A 19,255-nucleotide genomic window follows, 5' to 3' on the forward strand; every position below is an offset into this window, starting at 1 on the left:
TGTTTAAACATTTACTGGATCCCAGGGGCAGAAAAGAAAATTCATCAGTAACGGATGAATTTTTGCAAGTCTAGAATGTTTTAATAAGTCTAAATGTAAATAGGATATTGTGTCATTTATTATTATTTGAAAATATAGACATATATATACATAACATACCCTTGGCATCAGAGGTATGCAATTTCATTAGACATGGCAATAGCCATGGTGGGCGAGTTTGCCATGTCACCCCTGACGTAGTCGAATCCATGGTCATTGGCCAAGAACCAATGGGGGAAGAGCCACCATGTCCCCGCATATAGGCCTGACATGGCAATAGCCATTTCGTATCTTACTGCCATCTAAGTTTGGCATAATGCAAATTTTAAAAAAAATTCATATCCTAATGATCCTTGAAGGCTGCGCAAAACCCGTCATAAGAATTGGCAATCTAAAACAGGTGGAAAGTTCTATAAACATTGGTAGCACTGGGAGTCGGTTTCATCTTCTTTAGAAGAGACAGCGGGTGTTTTGATTGTAAAGCTCATGGAGAAAGCCTACAGTGCGTAACTCGGTATGCAACATTTCTATTTTTATTAAACTAACTGTTTCTTTCCATTGTTCTGTTCTTTTTCAGTTTTTTAAAGATTCTCATACATTTTCTTTGTTTCTTTAAGAATATGGAAGACATTATTACTAAAACCGTTATAGTTGAATTCGATGGGAAAGAAGAATTCGAAGTTGAATTCAGGAGTAGTTCTTCAACTTTTAATCTGCAAGTGATATTGAAGTATTTGAAAGCTAAGTCAAGCAGATGCAGTGAGGTATCCCAGTCTGCAGACTTTGTGTTTAAAAAGCAAAGTGAGAAATTACCTGGTCGATGGGTAACTGTGAGTGACCCATCACCTGTTACAAATATGTGTACCTTGCATGGATAAGCACCACAAAGCCTAGCTGTTCCAGAATGGTATTGCAGGATTTACATCTAAATATTTGTAAGTTAACTTTATTTATTACCAATTATCATGACGTGTAACTTTTATCTTACTACAGCTCCCACAAAGAGTAACACTAGGGTACGAGAGGCTACTGAAGAGCAGTTGATAATAGGTGAGAACTCCACTTTCACAGTTTCTGCTACAACATCTTTCTTGGAAACTGATTCCAATTTCCTTGGGTCATATGAAGGCATTTACAACGATAGGCAAATTTTATATGATTGGTATTCGTTCCATGTTATATTTTTTTTTCTGTCAAAGGACATGAAGTGATGATCCTCAACTTACACAACGATCACACATCAATGAAACTTTACCTCCATATCTAGTGATTGCAGAGGAAGGCATTAATTTCCAACACGCAGAGTGTATGTTAGGTGGAACTAGTGAACAGTGTGTTAGTGAAGTGGTACCAAGGCACGTACAAAACAAACAACAAGGAAGTAAGTTATACTTTTTTGTAAATCATATTGAATATTAAGTTATTTTAGTTTCAGGTCTTAAACAAGCTTCAAAAATTCATCGCCAAATAGGCAGAAAAACATTTAATCTACCAAGGTGCTTTGGAATATCTGTTAACAACAAAATTAAATCGAAGAAGCGCTTAAACCATCTAGGCCTACAGGCAGGGGCGAGAGTTCTAGGGCTTGCAATTGCCCAACATACTATTGCACCTGATACTGAAACCTTAAAATGGGTAGTTTTACCATTATAATTAATAAGTACGGAAAAGCAATTATGGCTGATTCCAACAATGAGGACGCATCAATGGTAAGCAAAAGATTTCGGCAAATATTTATTTTCATTTTATATTTTCTGACTGTTAGTTTATTCCATAAGAGAATTCAAATAACTTCCCTGCAGCTCCGCTTTCGAAGGGAACGACAAAAAGCTGGATTGCAACTAACCGGAAAGGGTCCTAGAAGGGAATTTGTCCAAATCAATAATCCAGATGGTTTTGGCAACAGAGAAGAAGAGGGTAATTCTGGTTGAAAATTTATGTATATTCATAATGTGATTGTAAATGTTTGTTTTCTTAGTTGATATCGTGTCTTATTTGGAAAACGTTAAAGCGTTAAAGGAACAACACCAGCGGAGCGGAAATGCTATTTCAGTTAAAATTTTGACTAACCTTACATTCAAAGGCTGGCATCATGAAATTGACACGGGAATATTTAAAAACGTACAGGAAATAATTAATAAGCGTTGCCCCGTCCAGGACCAACCATCTCACATATGTTATATCTATAGATGTTTTTATTAATGCAGTGATTAATAAAGCTGAACACTTGTTACAGTTATGTGACGAAATGGACCGGATTTTAGTTCCAAATTGCTGTGTTCGCATTCGTGAGAAATGGATGGCAACTGTACCGAAGATTTCTAAAACTTGTAAAATTCAGTCCTTCTACATCTGTTAAAAAGGTTTTGCGACATTAACGTCACAAGAGGAGTTTGAAAAATGCTTCGGTAATATAATTCAAAATGTTAATTCTATATAACTCACAAAACATATTTCTGTCTGAAATTAGACAACCAATCTTGTGCTGTTTTCGTCGGTTAAATCGTGCGTCCCTTGTCCACCGCTTTCATACTATTTTTCGGTACGAAAACCGCTAACTAAAACTAACAGTGACACTTAAATATTACCAATTCAAACAATTCCATTGCTGCTAAATATGTAGTTTATTACGCAGGTTAAGTAGCTTGAAAAGCACGGGGATATTCTCACGTACATCTGAATCCTCAAAATGGATCTACAAGCTTCCCTTTGCGGACTAGAATGCAACACAATAAGGATTTATTCCCTACATTGAAACCAACAAAAGAGGCAATCAAACTTAATTTCTTTCTGCCATAAACTACAGGTACTTATTTGAGAGAGTGCTTCTGTTCCCGTTCCTATTAGTGATACACTATTTTTCAGGATTAAACGGCTTGATTTCATTGCCGCTTTCGTCACAGAATATACGCATAGCGTCTGTCTTGGAGTTGTCCGCTATTTTCTGTTATTGTGGACGATTTCATCGTATGGCAAAGAGCCATTATATATCGGAAAGCGCGTTATTCTAGACGAACTTAATAAGCCACTAATGCAAATTAAGCCAGTATGCCATTAAGCCTCTATGAAATAACAAGAATTCCTTAGATCTTGGAGAATATTCGGTTCTGGAAAGCTTCAGAGTTCCAGTTATTTGTTTGATAGTATTATCCGATTATAAAAGGATTTTTGCTTCAGCCATTTTTTTTCATTTTTCAACATCGGATTATTCTTTATGGTCTACTGCTGGATGAAATTAACGTAGAATCAGCATGAAAAATCGAAATCGTTTTGTGACATTTCGTGTCCGAGGCTGAAAACCTCTACGGATCGCAACACATTACATAGAATTTACACATTCTTACTCATTTGCCTAAAAGTGTCAGTGATTGGGGTTGACGTTGGCCAACTTCCGCTTTTATTCCAGTGTGGATCAATGGAGACCTACAGACCCTATTCAATGCCATCCGAAACGTAAACAATCAGATGGCTCAAATGTATCTTATGCGCATAGCCATTCGAAAAGAAGCTGCCGATCTTTTAGCAACCGGCAATATTACGTACGAAGGATTTGCCTTCTCCATCGCTTACTTTGTTAACCGAAGGCGTCCTTTCATCTCATTCTTAGCAAAGTGGTCGAAGAAATAACGGATACACTGTGAGCCGGAAGAAGCTGTTGTTTAAAAAAACATTTTTCGCGCGTCAAACGCTATGGCAGAGCGGAACAGAATTGAGTTTACCTACGAACGATAGTGCTTACTGCCTCCCGTAATTCTTTTGACTGATAATTATTACCGTACATCCAGTACTAGACAAAGTTTCGATGATGATGAAGACGATGATGATCTACGTCAGATGATTCTGTATTTTTTTACGACTTTTACAAAAACGAGTTTTCCCATACTGCTTTACGTTACCTGAGCAACAGTAGTGGAATAGAAAGGCTGAGACTTCGTTTACAGTACCAACCCAGAAATATTGTAATTCGTCTGAACATTCCTATAAATAAGTGATGGGAATAAGAAAAGTTGTCTTACGTAAACACTTTATAACTGACCATAATGTCTACCCAGCAAAACATTGAAACAAAATAAAAATGCTGACCTTATTCAAACTGAAATAAGCGGAGTGGCCCATTGACAGAAATTGGTAAACTTTTAGCACTAAGCCTGCACCCCGCGATAACCCCCCCCCCCCACCGTCAGATGAGCATTAGAGCTGTAATCGTCGAAATAACTGTTCTGAAACTAATACTTATTGCTCAAGTGGTGTTCGTAGTTTTTGGCATGGAGTTAATCGGAATCATGATTTTTGGTTTTGTTGTATAGATTCCCTTATTGCGAGATAAATTCCCTTTTGTTCTTACCTAAATAACTGCAACCCTTTCAGTATTTCATTTCAATTGCTAACACTGATATAGAATATGGCCACCCCCCTGTACTGTGTTATGACCCCGAACCCTATCCGAGTAAAAATGAGAATCTCATATGACCCAATCATCCGTCTTTCGCTGTGGTGCAGGTTACACGGTCCGATGACAGCTGATCAGGTCCAATTCTAATTCCTATTTTGACCCAATTTCCTTTGAGATTTGTAAAAAAAAATTAAAAATGTTAAATGTTACAATACAAAACTTTTTTTCATTCTTGTTTAATGAAATCGTTAAGGTTTGCTAATCAACATGCAAATAAATATTTCCGACATAATGTTTCGGAATTTTTGGTAAATGGGTAAAATTTTGTAGAACCTTGGAGAACCTCACACAATCCGAAATATCTCGAATGATTCCGAAATTCGTAGACGCGAATTTTGAATTGCCGTCTACTCGCTTTTGTCACTGCCACGTCTTCCGTTTCTAGTGATTACACCCATGTCGCTACGAATGCACTCATACATGCATGGAAAAAGAAAACGCAACACAATCAACAACGGATCACAAGCACTGTCGTTTTCTGATGTAAGCAACTTTACACAATTGCAGTTGCGTATTTTACGAGCAGTAAACATTTTTCAAAAATAATGTAAATCGTATGCCAATAAGCCATATGTTTCCAATATATGTATAATAAACATCAAACTTTTTAACGTTTTACAAATGATGTTAAGAATACAAGGCCCTTTTCAGTTCGGTGAACATAAGATCGTGAATAAGAATTAAAATGATAAAATTGGTAAAAATTGGTAAAAATCAAAAGTTAAGGCTGAAATGGAGTTCAAAATTCTAAAATACGAAAAGCTAAAATCAGACATCTTAAGGTGTAAGACTCCTGGGAATACAAAATTTCCTTAAGCTAAAACTACTTTGGCTGCATAAGCCAGTAGAATCATTTGGAGAGCAACGGTATGGAATCCCATGATTGGGATAACTACAAAAACGGAAGAGGAGAAAGTGACGTTAAACGGGATGGAGGAATTAAAAATACTAAAATGTATTTCAGAATTCAAGTTAAATATATGTTGTTTATCACATCCATTTATACACTGGGCAACTATAATTTTTAGTTTTACGCAATATTTTATGTGAAAACGCTTTAACACTTTACAACAAAATATTCACTCGATAAAATATAATTAAGAAACAAGAAAATGTTGTGTTTGTCTCTCTTGTTACACTGAAACCCAAGCTAAAGGTAAACATTAATTGAAATAGAACCAAACACTCCCTGAATTTAAATTGGTGATAACAAAGGGAAATGAAAACATGGAATTAAGATGGTCGATTTTGGCGTTGCCACGTAGAAAATTCCATACTTATCGCATTGCGAAAAAGGCTAGTTTAGGGCTCGGCCCCGGTTCTTGAAAACCCGGGTTACCCACGGACAGACTTGCCGCGATCACGATCCTGATCAAAAAATTGACCGCCGATCCGATCTTTTAAGATTGATCAGAGATCGGATCGGCGACCGGGTTAACCGTATATTGAAACCCTGAAATGAGAACGGTTTCTAAACTGCGTTACCCGCGTGAAAGCCGGGTAGGTAGTTGGCACAAAATCTCAAGAATACCCACCGGATCCCAATATATACCCATCGGATCATTTTTTTCGCTGGAAGAGTTATTCATTCGCCCAAATACCCACCCATTGGGCGCAAGATCGAGCCCTAGTCTAGTTTCCATCCCACGGAATTTTTTTTATTCAGCAAAGTTTAGAGAAACCAAATCAGTATGAATGTAAAAGGGTTGATACTTGTTTAGTTGGTTACATTGTTAGTATCATGGAAATGCTATTTACGGAATAGAATTTATTTAATCTGACCCACGTTTGTTCAGGGGTTTCAAAACAGAAAGGCCTTATCTGGTAGATTAGGAAATTAACGTAACTACAGTGCCGGTCCAGTTATAGAACCGCCTAGCTATGGAACCGGATTTTTTAATGTGTCTCAGCGACGCCATTGGCGGTATTTTGAACTAGACTCATGTTTCGGTGGCAGGAATCAATGGGATGCAGTCAGACTTGCCGCAATCGCGATCAAAAATTGATCGCCGATCCGATCTTCGATAAAAAAAATTGATCGCCGATCCGATCTTTTGAGAAGAATCGGAGATCGGATCGGCGATCCAAAAAATTGATCGCGATCCGATCATTTTTAGCGATCCGATCGTTTTTAGTGATCAAACTTTTCGCCACCTAGCTGTAGATTTTTCAGTCGCATGGTTCTCTTTTACTATTATTTTTGCGAATGCAATTGAGGGAAACTGTTTAGTGTTCACCCTCAATGGCCGTCAGTGGCTGTCGCTGTGACAGCCACAACATGGTCTCCGCGAGTTGACTCGACCGTTCGGGTTCCCAGCAGCACCCCCATTCTTGCGTTTTGATTGGCTCTCCAGCTTTGATGCCAGTGGCAACCACCACTGAAAGAAAGCAAGCTGTTGATGTGTCGTCTGCTTGTGCCGTCTGCGTGTCGTCTGCATCGATTTTAATTTTCAAAATAATTCAATTTTCAAATCACAAAATTACTAATCAAAAATCATAAAATTTTCCTGATATCAACACTGACATCTCTTACTACAACCCCTTGGATTCGACGGTAAGCGACTTTTTTGTTTCCGGTGAACCATGATAATGTAAGTAGTTGTAATAATAGTGTAAAGACTGTAAATATTTGAATATGAAAATAAACCGAATGAAAAAATTTTCTTTTTCTTTTTGTATTATAATTACGATAAGCCTATAATAAGATAAATATAGAATCGTAAAACTGTTTTTGAATTTTATTGACGTTGATAATAATAGAAAATTAATAAATATTTAATTTTTGGACGGTGTATGGGAGGAGGGGAAACTACGAAAAAATCGACAACTTTGGGCCCTTCGTTTAGGCATGCTTTAGGCTTATGATATGTTATTAAGGTATTATCTCGATTCCTTGTTTCACGAGGAATATTTTCGTGGGTATTAAACAACAAAAATTTATCAAATTAGTTAAGGAAATACTAAGCTACAAACAACCAATCACAATGGAGAAAACGGGTGCCATTATTTTTAGGCGCAATTTTTAAATTTTCTATTATTATCAGCGTAAATAAAATTCAAAAACAGTTTTACGATTCTATATTTATCTTATTGTATAGGCTTATTGTTATTATAATACAAAAAAAAAGAAAATTTTTCATTCGGTTTATTTTCATATTCAAATATTTATAGTCTTACATTATTATTACAACTACTTACATTATCACGGTTCACCGGAAACAAAAAAATCGCTTATCGTCGAGTCCAAGGGGTTGTAGTAAAAGATGTCAGTGTTGATATCAGGAACGTTTTATGATTTTTGATTAGTAATTTTGTGATTTGAAAATTGAATTATTTTGAAAATTAAAATCGATGCAGACGACACGCAGACGGCACAAGCAGACGACACATCAACAGCTTGCTTTCTTTCAGTGGTGGTTGCCACTGGCATCAGAGCTGGAGAGCCAATCAAAACGCAAGAATGGGGGTGCCGCTGGGAACCCGAACGGTCGAGTCAACTTGCGGAGACCATGTTGGACAGCCAATGCTACATTCGTTAAACAGTGTGAATTTTCAGCGTTAGATGTCGCACAAAAATGATCGGTAAAAAAGATCAGCATGATTAGATTTTGCAGTTTGATTGGCTCGGAGATCGAGATCGGAAAATTGATCGGTGCGGCAAGTCTGGATGCAGTTTACAATATGCAAAAAAATATTGCTGCAATTGGTTTTTGTAATTTTAAACGATGTAATTTAAGCGACTTGTAGAATCGCGCACAGGCCGATTCTATAAGTGGACCGGCACTGTATTTAATTTGAGTTTAGTAAAACTGGAAAAACAATATCGAAATGGCAGCGTAAGTTAGCTTGTCGCACATGTTAAATGGGGAAGTGGACGCAAAGGAATACTTCAAAGTAAGCAACCAATAGAAGAACCCTCAACTACACGGTGGTGCACAAGGGAACTAAATAGTGAAGGGGAAGTAGCATAATTAAAATTTTTTAGTTTTTTTGCTGTTACGTTATCAAGCAATGCCGGAGTTCTATCTCAGACCGCGCAACTGAATGTAACAGGTTGCTTTAAATAACAATAGATGACGTTCATCTATGTTTGTCGTCATTAGTGTTTCCCGAAAATTGTCTAGTTTTGTGAGCATAAATCAAAAAATTTTGCAATGCAAATGTATCAGTTCTTTTGGTGTGGTGTTGAAATTGATGATTTTATTTTTAAAGGCAACAACATATCCGGATGGAAAGGTTACCTATAATACACGAATCAAATTTGTTCCCATAAAGTCAATATATCTAAGTATAATTTCATTAGGTATGCTTGTGGCATGTATAGGAACAGCTTTCTTGGCCTTTCTGCTTTTTACAGTAACATTTTGTAAAGAAATGTTCCATTCCAGTCTCAGTGCCCAGCAGCAAGGCCAAGCCTTTGTAGGAGACAGACAAATATTCCAAGTATTACTGCTGATGTTTGTCACATGCTTGTAATACCTGATCGCATAATTTTAATTCTATAGGTATGGACATCTTCATGGAAAACACATGCATTTCAAACAGTTACAAGTTTTGTCCAAATAACATTAGGCTATTTCATCATGTTAATTGTTATGAGTTTCAATGTTTACTTAGTTTTGGCAGTTCTGATAGGGAGTACATCTGGCTTTTTTGCATTGAATCCATTGCTTTTAAAAAAGCGAAGCATCATTCATCCACCTCAAAGACTTGCCCAGTATCAGGCAGAAGAATGTGGTTCTCTAATTGATGGTCAAGAACAGCTTGAAATAATAAGAGGTAGAGATAAAAAAGGCAATAATGACCCAAGTGAACAGCTGATTATTTCAGCTAACATTCATCACCATGCCAACTAGTTAATTGTCAGTAAACCAGTTTCTATGTTGATATAGTAATAAGTGCTTATTTTTGACACAATACAACATACATTCATTGTTTAAAATTTAACATGTTACATAGATATTTATTGTAGAGATTCCTCTATTACATACGAATCTGGAAATTACCAGCTTTTGTTAGGTATTTTACCCCCTTAAAAGGCTTGTAGTTTTCTCCAAACATATCCAAGCGATGGACTTTAAGGCCCGAAATGGCTGTTTGGCTTAAAGTAAATTGTACCTGTCGAAAAATGAAAGATTTAACGAATTAATTTTTTAACTTCTACAATAAATAATTAATTTGGCACAACTTAAACATCAAGTCGGCTCAGGTGGCCTTGTGCAAATCTTATTTTCTTCAGCCAGTTACTGTTTACATGCAGGATGCAGAATTATATAAACTGGATATACATGGCCAATAGCGTTTTTTTTTCAGTTTAAGATGATGTAAAGGGCAACTTACATTAACCGATGGTGTTGATTGCAATATGACTGCGCCACTCTGAATGTGAATTTGTCCTCTCATATTAGGTAGCTTAGTTGGGTCAATTTTCCCTACATCCCAAAGTAAAATTTTGGTAACGGGATCAAACGTTGCACGGCCTTGATTCACGGAAACCGTACAGTTCAATACGAATTTTGGCATAGGAATGCTCAACTGTAAATTTTCTACCTATTAATGTGCTTAGAGGAAAATTGATTCGAAAAAATAAAACAAATAATGTGTTTGGACTTTACCACTCGTCCCATTGTTTGACGTGGCCCAACAGTGATTTCGATCTTTCCTGTTTGTGACTGGCTATTTTCCTTTGGCAAAAAAAAGTTGTGTCGTATATAAATCGGAATCGCAACTGCGCTTTGACAGCCAACATGATACGTCATCAAACAAAAACTTCCATCCGGTGGAACAAACGACAAAATCCGCTCGTTTTCCCATCGTTTAAAACGCACGCAGGGATGGAAGCTAACGTCGTCCATAAGGCGAGGGTTTATGAAGCTTAAAGTTAAATCTGGAGTTCCACTATAAAAATAAATTCAAGTGAAAATTATTTTTATTTTATCATCTTCTGGCATTACCTTAGACGAACGCAGCACTCGATCTTGCCTAAGAAACAACGGTAACTTAAATGTGCACTAAAGTTGTAACATCACATCAGTATGATACCTGCTATCTCAGCAAATACAGTTGAACCTACATTGCAAAGAAAAATGATTGGAATTACTAATAAAATCTTATAAAGTGAGAGTTAGTAAATTATTGCCTGTTTTGTCAATGATGGCATCAACCTCTTCTATAATATCAAAGTATGCCTCATTATTGGTGTACTTGACATCTGCTCTTCTCCAAGGAACATTTGACAGTTGCCCAGATGGTAGCACTGAACTAACACTTTTTGATGAAGAGAAAGTGATTCAAATTTTAATTTTATGATTGATTTTGCATATGATTATGTATAAATACTTTGATTTCCCAGTAACAGTGTTGATCAAATTTCCGATAATATTTGGTGGTTTAATCAGCTCTTGCAGTATGTTTGGTTCTGTTGCCAATGGATATCCATTGTCAAGAACTTCATCTAGTAGCTATTGGAATGCAAATAATTTAGATATTAACCAGTAGTTTAAAGAACACAAACTAAATTATTATTAGAAACAATTAAGTAGAAAATTTATGTAGGATAAGGTTGTGAAAATAAAAACCAATTTAACAATAGAAATTTGGAACATTACCTCATACACAACTACATAATGCTCCTTAATGTTCGACTCATTACATTCTGAAAAATACTTTTCCAGGATGTCAACAACAGTGTGTAGAAATTCGATTACAAAAAGAGGTGGAACTTTAGACACACACCAGTTAAGAAACGAAATCAGTTCACAAGCTGTTTTGAATTTTTAATAGAATTTTACCTTCGGACATGCACACAGCCACAAAGTATAAACTATTGTGATAAATGCTGATGAGGTAATGATGTGGTGTTGCTATTACACAGGGGACATCTTCATGACCTTTGTTATCCTTGACCACCTGCATTTTAATGAGTATTGGTGAAAATCAAGCTTATGCATGGATGTGTCAAAAGAACAACAGCAGCAGTGAGAAAATGTATAATTCAATAATAACTTGTCTTTGAGCTTCAAAGAAGTAATCCATAACTGTTCGCGGAATAATACTTCGCCAATGTTTTTCCATAAAAACATCACCGGAATGATTAATTACAAAAAGAGAATGAATCATGTTTGCACGAATAATTGAGTTGGTCTTTCTCCCTCACAGACGAATTCTGTTCAGTGTAAAATATGAATAATGACACAAGACGTGGTGGTAGTGGGAGTGTGTGACTTGTTCACCGTTTAATACAAATGGGTCAGCGTAAAATGCAGACACGGTCTGCGGACTGGAAAGACTGCGGACTTTTAGCTGCGGGCAGTCCCAAAATTTTTGACAGTAGTCCGCAGTTTATCCATAACACAAGGGTCCGCAGTCTTGCCAAAGTCAAACTTTCTTAATTTTCACAGCAAATTAGTGAGGTGTTCTCTTTGGATCATGGGTAACTAAACACTGATATCAAAATGGAAGCCCTAGGGCAATCTTCACTTTCACAAGACCTTTTAACATCCTCTGCTTCCCTCATCACTAACAAATTTTGCGATGAAGGTGCTTGCAGGGAGGGTAACCGCGTTCCAAACAACATTACATTATCTGAATACGTACTTGCTAATACCACTAGGTTAATGATGAAGGCAGACTTGCCGTCCGATTATTTCTTGAGCGATTATCGCAAAAAAAATGACTAGCCGTCGATAATCGCAAAAAAAATGATCGGCGATCATTCGTCTGTTGAAAAAATTTGATCGGCGATTAAATTTCTTAGCGATTGTTTTTCCGATTATTTTTGAGCGCCATCTAGCAGAAAGAAAATAACTTGCCATTGTTTAAATTGAAAAAATTGAAACAAGTAAACATTTCAAAAAAAGCGTCTGCTAAAAAAGTGACACAGCTATGAGTAGAGTTTCGTATAGTGTCATCTAACGTTCATAGATGTCGCTAAATAATCGAAAAATAATCGCGATCAAAAACTAATTTTTTCCCACTTTAATCGCCGATTGCGATTATTTTAAAATAATTTGATCGCCGATTAAAATTTTAATCGAAATCGCAATCGCGATCAATTTTTAATCACGATTACGGCAGGTCTAGATGAAGGTAAAAAGTATTTATTCGTTTTTTAATGAATTTTCCGGAAAATAGATTTCATTTAATTTTTTGAGCACTCAGTTTTTGAGCATTTTTTTTTCTTTTTTTTTTCTCCTTTAGAAAGCAGAATATAGAGCTGAAATCCTAGAAGCAGAAAATACCAGCTTTAGAAACAGAATCGACAGCTTAGTAGAGTCAAAGAAATCTCTCTGAATGATACGCTAGTTGTTTTTTTTAAATAATATTGTGTGGATATCACGATAAAACTAAAGAAAATTTCCCACTGCAACTTTTTTAATAAAAAATTGCTAGCTTTGGAGACTGAGAAATTCAAGTTATCCTACCCCTTGAGCGTCGTAGAAGAAATTTATCCAACTATTCTTTTATCGGGCTCGCCATGTATTTTTTTTAAACTAAAATTTTTCTTTTTAAACATAGATTTCTACATGCAGTGCATATAACTAGCATACGTAGTGTACGGGTTGTGGTGTATAGATGCTGTGTAATTATGGATAGTAAAAGAAATATAATAATAGTACTACGCATTATGCATTATGCATTGCATTATTATGATTGCATGTAATTTTTATCAGTTTTTCCGGATCTTGTGAAAAGAGCAACCGCAGTCGAAGCCGGTCACTAACTGCAAGCATCTGCCAGATTTTCAACACCGGTGACGACAAATGCGGAAGAAGATATGAATGAGGATGGACAAGGATGAGGACAAGGATGAGGATGAAGACGAAATAGAAGAAGAGGGTCATGACGCCTTCAATGTGCTGGAGGTAAGGGTTGAAAACTTAACTAATAGGGTTTTAGCTGTGTAGGCTATTTTAACTAGAATAATTTACGTAGCGCGTGTTTGCAATAAAAAAAAGAGCATATATATAAAATAAGCTTAGTCGATGACAGACAATTTCTGCTTGATTTCATAGGAAGCCTTTATTCGCCCAAATGTACAGTATACGTCTGCATAAAAAACTGGAGTGAAGGCCTCTCACGAGGACGATTTAAAAACTCCCATTCCTCGGGAACAATACGTACAAATTCAAAGTAAAAAGTGCGAAGAAAAAATAATTTCTTCCGTACACTAACAACATCTGAAGACGCTATTTGCATAGCAATAAAAACTTAATTTATTAGGTACCGATTTCCCGGTATATTGGAAAACGTCATATCTCAAAATTCAATCAACTCCGCCAAACGCCCGTTGAAAAATCAGGATTGAGTCAAAATTTAGCGGAAGCCAACAAAGGAAAATAGTTAGAATAAATGCACCTTTGGTGGAACCCGTAAAAAAATCTTGAAGAAATGTAAACCTAGAAATATAATGATATCGCTGAAAATGCCATGCTTTTATTTCTTTTACGTTGATTTAGGTTTTCTTACAACAAATAACACATACGAATCCTATGTAGAAATATTTTCGTATATTTTTAATGTCATATTTATACACATTTATAAACCTTTTATTTTTCATAACGATGAAAGGGTCTAAATTGATCTCGGCTGTTGTTACCATTTCTACAACAATCTAGCGTTCACAAAGGCCTAGAGGGTATAGCTTCCCCAGCTAATCATATTTGTTTAGTTTTATGTCTGAAAGCCGCTGTTATACTTTTACAAAGAAAAGTATGAAGGCATAGCATAATTACCATATTAAAGACTCTGATGTTACAAAATGCAAAACACCATACAAAAGACGTTATTATTATGTTACCATTACAATAATCTGTAATGTTTCGATACACCATACGCGTACGCATCCGCATACGCAGTATACAATCTTAGTGGGAACTAGTGTAACTAATAACTAGTGGGAAAACCATTTTTTGTCATGTGAACGATTTTGATAAGCAACTAATTGCTATGCACCCCTCCTCCATTTCTTTTACGTGACGCGCTTTTTCGCGCATTGGATGCGAGCTCGCCGGATACCAACCTTCGCCTATGATTGAACATTCCTGTCGCCAAAGACACAACCGGACACAACACGCTTGCAGAATAATCACATAGCTTTATCTTAAGACTCTTAACACAGAAAAGTAAAATATTTAGAAAAGAAAAACAGTAGGCTATATTATCTTTTTATACGTTATATCGTGTATAATATTAATCTATATTTATGAGATAATCCTAGGTAAATCTTACCCAATATTCACACAACTTAATAACACTTATCTTCGAACAATAAATTGTTCGATTAGAAATAAGAGGATTGGGAATTTTATCGTGCGGATAAACTGCGGATTGCTTCACCAATTTGGTGGCCAACCCACATCTGAAAATCCACAGTTTGCCCACCGCGGTACGCGTCCGCATTTCACCGAAAGAGGCGGATCAGTTTGCCCATCAGTCAAATTTCTGTTAACTATTTTTGGAGTTTACTTACATATTCTTTTAGAGCACGGAACTACTTAGGGACATGTCTCGTTCAAGTAATTCCTGTTGGTATACATTTTTGCAGTACACGCTACATTTGTAGCGTATCAGTAACTGATACGCATGAATACATTGAATAAGAACGATATTAACTATATTAACACAAAATTACGTATTCTAACAAGCGCCTTATTTATTCATGAATAACTGAAAAACATAATGTTAATTACTACCAATTTATGTAGCGGAATATATCAATGTATTAATTGATTCTTATAATGAAAGATTGCTTGCTTTTCCGAAGAATAATAAAAGTTGGCTGATGAGAATGGAGAAATTTACAAAACGTGGGGAGAGAAGAAGGCTTATGACAATGCCAAAAACAAAAACAAACAAAAAAAAAACACAAAGGCCAATCTAACGTTCCTTTGGTAGCTATGCACAGCTCAAAGTGTGTTTAACTCCACCCCGCCCCGTTGGGTGCCTTTATATCAAAACATTTTTATCCGATGTAACTATGGAAACCAAACAATGACACTCGTCGAAAACCACGGTTACCGTAACAATAATAAATACCAGTTTTTCGCAGTTGCTACTAAATAGTCTGAAATATTAATAGAAAGTTAACTGACAATGGCTGGTGTTAATAGGAGTAGCAATGCAAAAGATTCAAACAAAAAAGATAAAGTGGCCGATTCTCTCCGAGACGAAATGGAGCTTGTTACCGCGGCTTCAATGGAACTTCAAAAATTAAAAAGACAACTTCGCCAAACCCGAGCAGAGTTGAGTACATCCAAAATTGCAAGTCGAAAAACGATTCAACGCCAAAATAAAGGAATCGAATTGCTTGAAAAAGAGAAGGCAGACTGTGAAGCTAAATTGTCTCTCATTAAAGCGGCACAAAAGCCTCCACCTGCAGTTCATAGATTAATATCCAAGTATCACCAAGCTTTGCAACAGCTTGAGCATGTGCGTCAAGAATTCCATTTCGCTAAAACAGAACTTAGTGATAAAGAAAAGAAACGTTCAAATACATACAGATCGTCGGTGACGGATGTTTCAACGAAATCACCGCAAGATAAGCTAGACCAAGTGATGTTACAATACAATAAGATATTAGCAAAAAACGTACAACTTCGAATGCAGCTAGAAGAAATGATGAAAGTGAAAGAAGAGTTTATAAAAAATTTGAAACAACTGCAAAATGAACGAAGTCAAGTGAGAATTACCGTTGATCGGCTTTATGAAGAAAATACTACCCTCTTTTTGCAGAGAGAAGAGTTTCGGTTGGTACGTAACTGCTACGAGTTTCAACAAATTCATGTTTTATTTATTTATTTTACTTTTTATATTTGAGTATGAACCATTACATTACGTACATAATTACATCTTGCAATATAAAAGACAATTATTTAGTCTTACACCGTAAAAGCAAATAATGTAGAATAAGATTCTTATTGTGCTGTTATTCTGGAACAATTATTTAAAAATTAAATATGCCAAACAAAACTTGGAGAAGAGCTTTGTGCAAAGTGGGATTGAAGGCGCATATATTTCTGCTCTATATGGGTTAATTAAATCATAATATTCTGTTTGTTTGTTTTTTAATTAAAAGAAACTGAATCTTCTTCGTGAGAAATTGGAAACGACTCGCATCCAAGGACAACGTGATCTCCGAGAATATCGCCGTTTGTTAAACAATGACGAAAAGCTGAACAGCTTCCTGGAGATGAAAAATCAAGAACGTTTGTGCATCGATTTCACAAACCGCACGAACGTGCATCCAACTAGCGATGATCATATTGCAGTCAAAGTAGTTGAGGAGTGGCGAGAAACCCTACTTGCCGAATGTGGTCACTGTAATTTCGGCGAAATAGTGCAGCAATATCTCCATAACCTGGAGCAAGGGTACGTGATGTATGGCTTAATTGCACAAAAGAATAATGAAATCGATCGTTTGGAAGATGAGATAAGTGACATGGAGCAAAGTTTGGAACACCGCCGAACCAAAAGTCATCAACGATCTGAACCTGCTTCGTCAAACTCCCATTTGGAGAACAGGAATTCTTCAATTATGAAAAGTCCGCATAAGCAAGACCAAGAATTGTCAATCACGTCACAGTTTGTAGCAAAGTTTCAAAAAATTCTGAACTCGATGGAGCTTCAAATAACTCTGACAGAAGAAGCAAATCCCATGTTCTGTGATTTGCCTAAAATGCTTGAACAGTGTAACTTAGGATGTACGTTGCTAACAGAACGTACTACTCAGCTAGTTGCAAGTGTCACATCAACTGACAGCATGTCAAGCAAACAACAATCTTGGGATTACCCTGCTATTCCACCGTTGGCGACTTCACGTTCTTCTAATTCAACTGGCTCCTACGAAAGCACAAATTAGGGGTGCAACTTCTAATTACTGGGGCTCGTTGAATACCACTGAGGTGATGGCTAGCTTACAGGACTCAATTTCTTTAGAAATTTTTATGATAGAATACAATTACACAATAGATAAGAATTAAAATGTTTAGACTTATTGTTTTTTTTCGTCGCTGCAGGTTATCACGCCCTACTCAAGGAATCAAAATCGGCCGAATCATTCTAAATTTTTGTTTGAATCAAATGCAGTCAAAATCAAGGATTCCATAGAATAAATAATAAAAAATCGGATTCGCTGTAAGACTTTGGCTTCTAAAATCCTAAATCGAGAATCAGGATCAAAATCATAACCAAAATCAAAGACAAATCCAAATTTGGCGACGCACCACCCCGATTTACGAAGCAGTCCTCCGATGGACTTTTGGGGCGAAAGAGCGGATTGCCATTACAGAAAGATTTCCTTTTTTGAAAATCCATACTCAATCGAGCATGTAAACGTCCGGTCCCGCAACTATCGGAAGGAATTCGGTTGAATTACGCGGTATACAGTACCCACCAGAAGAATTGGATCACCCTCGTCCAATTTTGCTGTTTTAACACGCGTAGGATAGGCCCTACGGTGTCTCACGCCGGAATTTTTATCGTATAGAAATATTGGACGCAAATTATCGGTTTTTTTTCATTCGAAAGATAAAGGAATGCTCTTTACCTCCAGTTTTTTTATGTAAAATCCGTTCAGGATTCTATGAAATAATTCATAGATATAAAATATTGGATCACCCCTAAAATAGCACGCATGGATTGTCCCTTCCCGCGGCTTAACCTTAGGATATGGGGTGGCAAAGGTGGGAGAAATAGTAAGGTAAAAATATTCAGGTGAATTTTTTTTTGCCACCCCCATAAATATATAAAAATCAGGTAAAATTGTTAGATAATGTATAAATTTGGGGTTTACCATTGTTTATCAGTAAATTATTAAGGCGGCTGTTTTCGCACGTATGACGAAGACAATGTGTGGGTTGCAAAAATTAATCGGAAACGTTAATAAACTAACAAAGGTAACCAAGTAAATAATTAAAAACACAAACAATAAAACTCTTTCAATAGGATAGAGGTCGAGCACTACATTAAGTGAAATAAGAAACCGACTTCAATCATACCACCTAAAAATGCCTATGGACTAACGTACTGCACCTCCTCCGTAACTGAACATGTAATTTCATGGTATTTAATAAATAATTAATAAAATACTATTAAAGTCAAATCAGAATATGTAAGAGCTGTATATTATGTAACGATAGTATTATGAAATAGTAAAACATTAGTGCAATTGGAAAAGTTTGTTATGACCACATAAAGTGCAATATAAGTAATAAATATTTCTGATTTTGCTCTAATATATTTTGTTAAATGAACTCTAGTAAATACAATATAGTTCATGTTCTCCTGTAATTTTAATTAAAATAGCATAAGAAAAAAAGGTTTTGTGAACCATTTAAGTAATGAGTTAACACAATCGATATTTTAAAAAGTAAAATGGATATAAACCGACGCTTTTACGCATTATATTGACGCGGATTGGAGGCCCATTGTCCCAATTGGAACAATTTAAAAAAGATTGGACTATCTCTAAATAGAAATAGGACTAGTATCTCGGAAAAATAGGACTGTCCTAAAATATTTTAAAAGTCAGTCCTATTTCTCCCAGTCCTATTTTAGTTCAGTCCTATTTCACCGCCCATCCCAATAAAGGATAAAGTTTTTGAAATTGAATATACAATTTCAAATATTCTGTTGTCGTTTAATATAAATTTTATGTTTTAATTACATTCAAATGCTATAAAACTTATACAAAGCCGCTGGGTATATCGAGTACATATGTCACACAATTTTTTTCATCATGGGAGGTTCTTGGTACTAGCTGAT

At 36.0% G+C, this 19,255-nt stretch overlaps 3 protein-coding genes across 3 annotated transcripts; 2 read left to right on the forward strand and 1 right to left on the reverse strand.

The window, feature by feature from the left end:
- The first annotated feature begins 8,512 nt into the window (after window positions 1-8,512).
- LOC130685737 (uncharacterized) lies at window positions 8,513-9,439 on the forward strand. The gene is made up of 3 exons (XM_057509060.2): window positions 8,513-8,728; window positions 8,796-8,935; window positions 8,998-9,439. The coding sequence occupies exons 1-3, from the start codon at window positions 8,647-8,649 to the stop codon at window positions 9,346-9,348; spliced, it is 573 nt and encodes a 190-aa protein (XP_057365043.1). The 5' UTR covers window positions 8,513-8,646; the 3' UTR covers window positions 9,349-9,439.
- LOC130685738 (AP-3 complex subunit mu-1-like) lies at window positions 9,291-11,656 on the reverse strand. The gene is made up of 10 exons (XM_057509061.2): window positions 11,498-11,656; window positions 11,284-11,401; window positions 11,101-11,213; window positions 10,832-10,953; window positions 10,632-10,759; window positions 10,535-10,561; window positions 10,447-10,474; window positions 10,108-10,390; window positions 9,833-10,042; window positions 9,291-9,610 (listed from the first exon to the last, which is right to left on the reverse strand). The coding sequence occupies exons 1-10, from the start codon at window positions 11,609-11,611 to the stop codon at window positions 9,476-9,478; spliced, it is 1,278 nt and encodes a 425-aa protein (XP_057365044.1). The 5' UTR covers window positions 11,612-11,656; the 3' UTR covers window positions 9,291-9,475.
- A 3,930-nt stretch (window positions 11,657-15,586) lies between these two features.
- Window positions 15,587-17,361, forward strand: LOC130685707 (girdin homolog). The gene is made up of 2 exons (XM_057509029.1): window positions 15,587-16,243; window positions 16,569-17,361. Exons 1-2 carry the CDS (start codon window positions 15,587-15,589, stop codon window positions 17,349-17,351), a joined length of 1,440 nt encoding a protein of 479 aa, XP_057365012.1. The 3' UTR covers window positions 17,352-17,361.
- The last annotated feature ends 1,894 nt before the right edge of the window (window positions 17,362-19,255 follow it).

This window comes from Daphnia carinata, chromosome 9, assembly GCF_022539665.2.
Source record: "Daphnia carinata strain CSIRO-1 chromosome 9, CSIRO_AGI_Dcar_HiC_V3, whole genome shotgun sequence".
Classification (NCBI taxonomy): Eukaryota; Metazoa; Arthropoda; class Branchiopoda; order Diplostraca; family Daphniidae; genus Daphnia; species Daphnia carinata.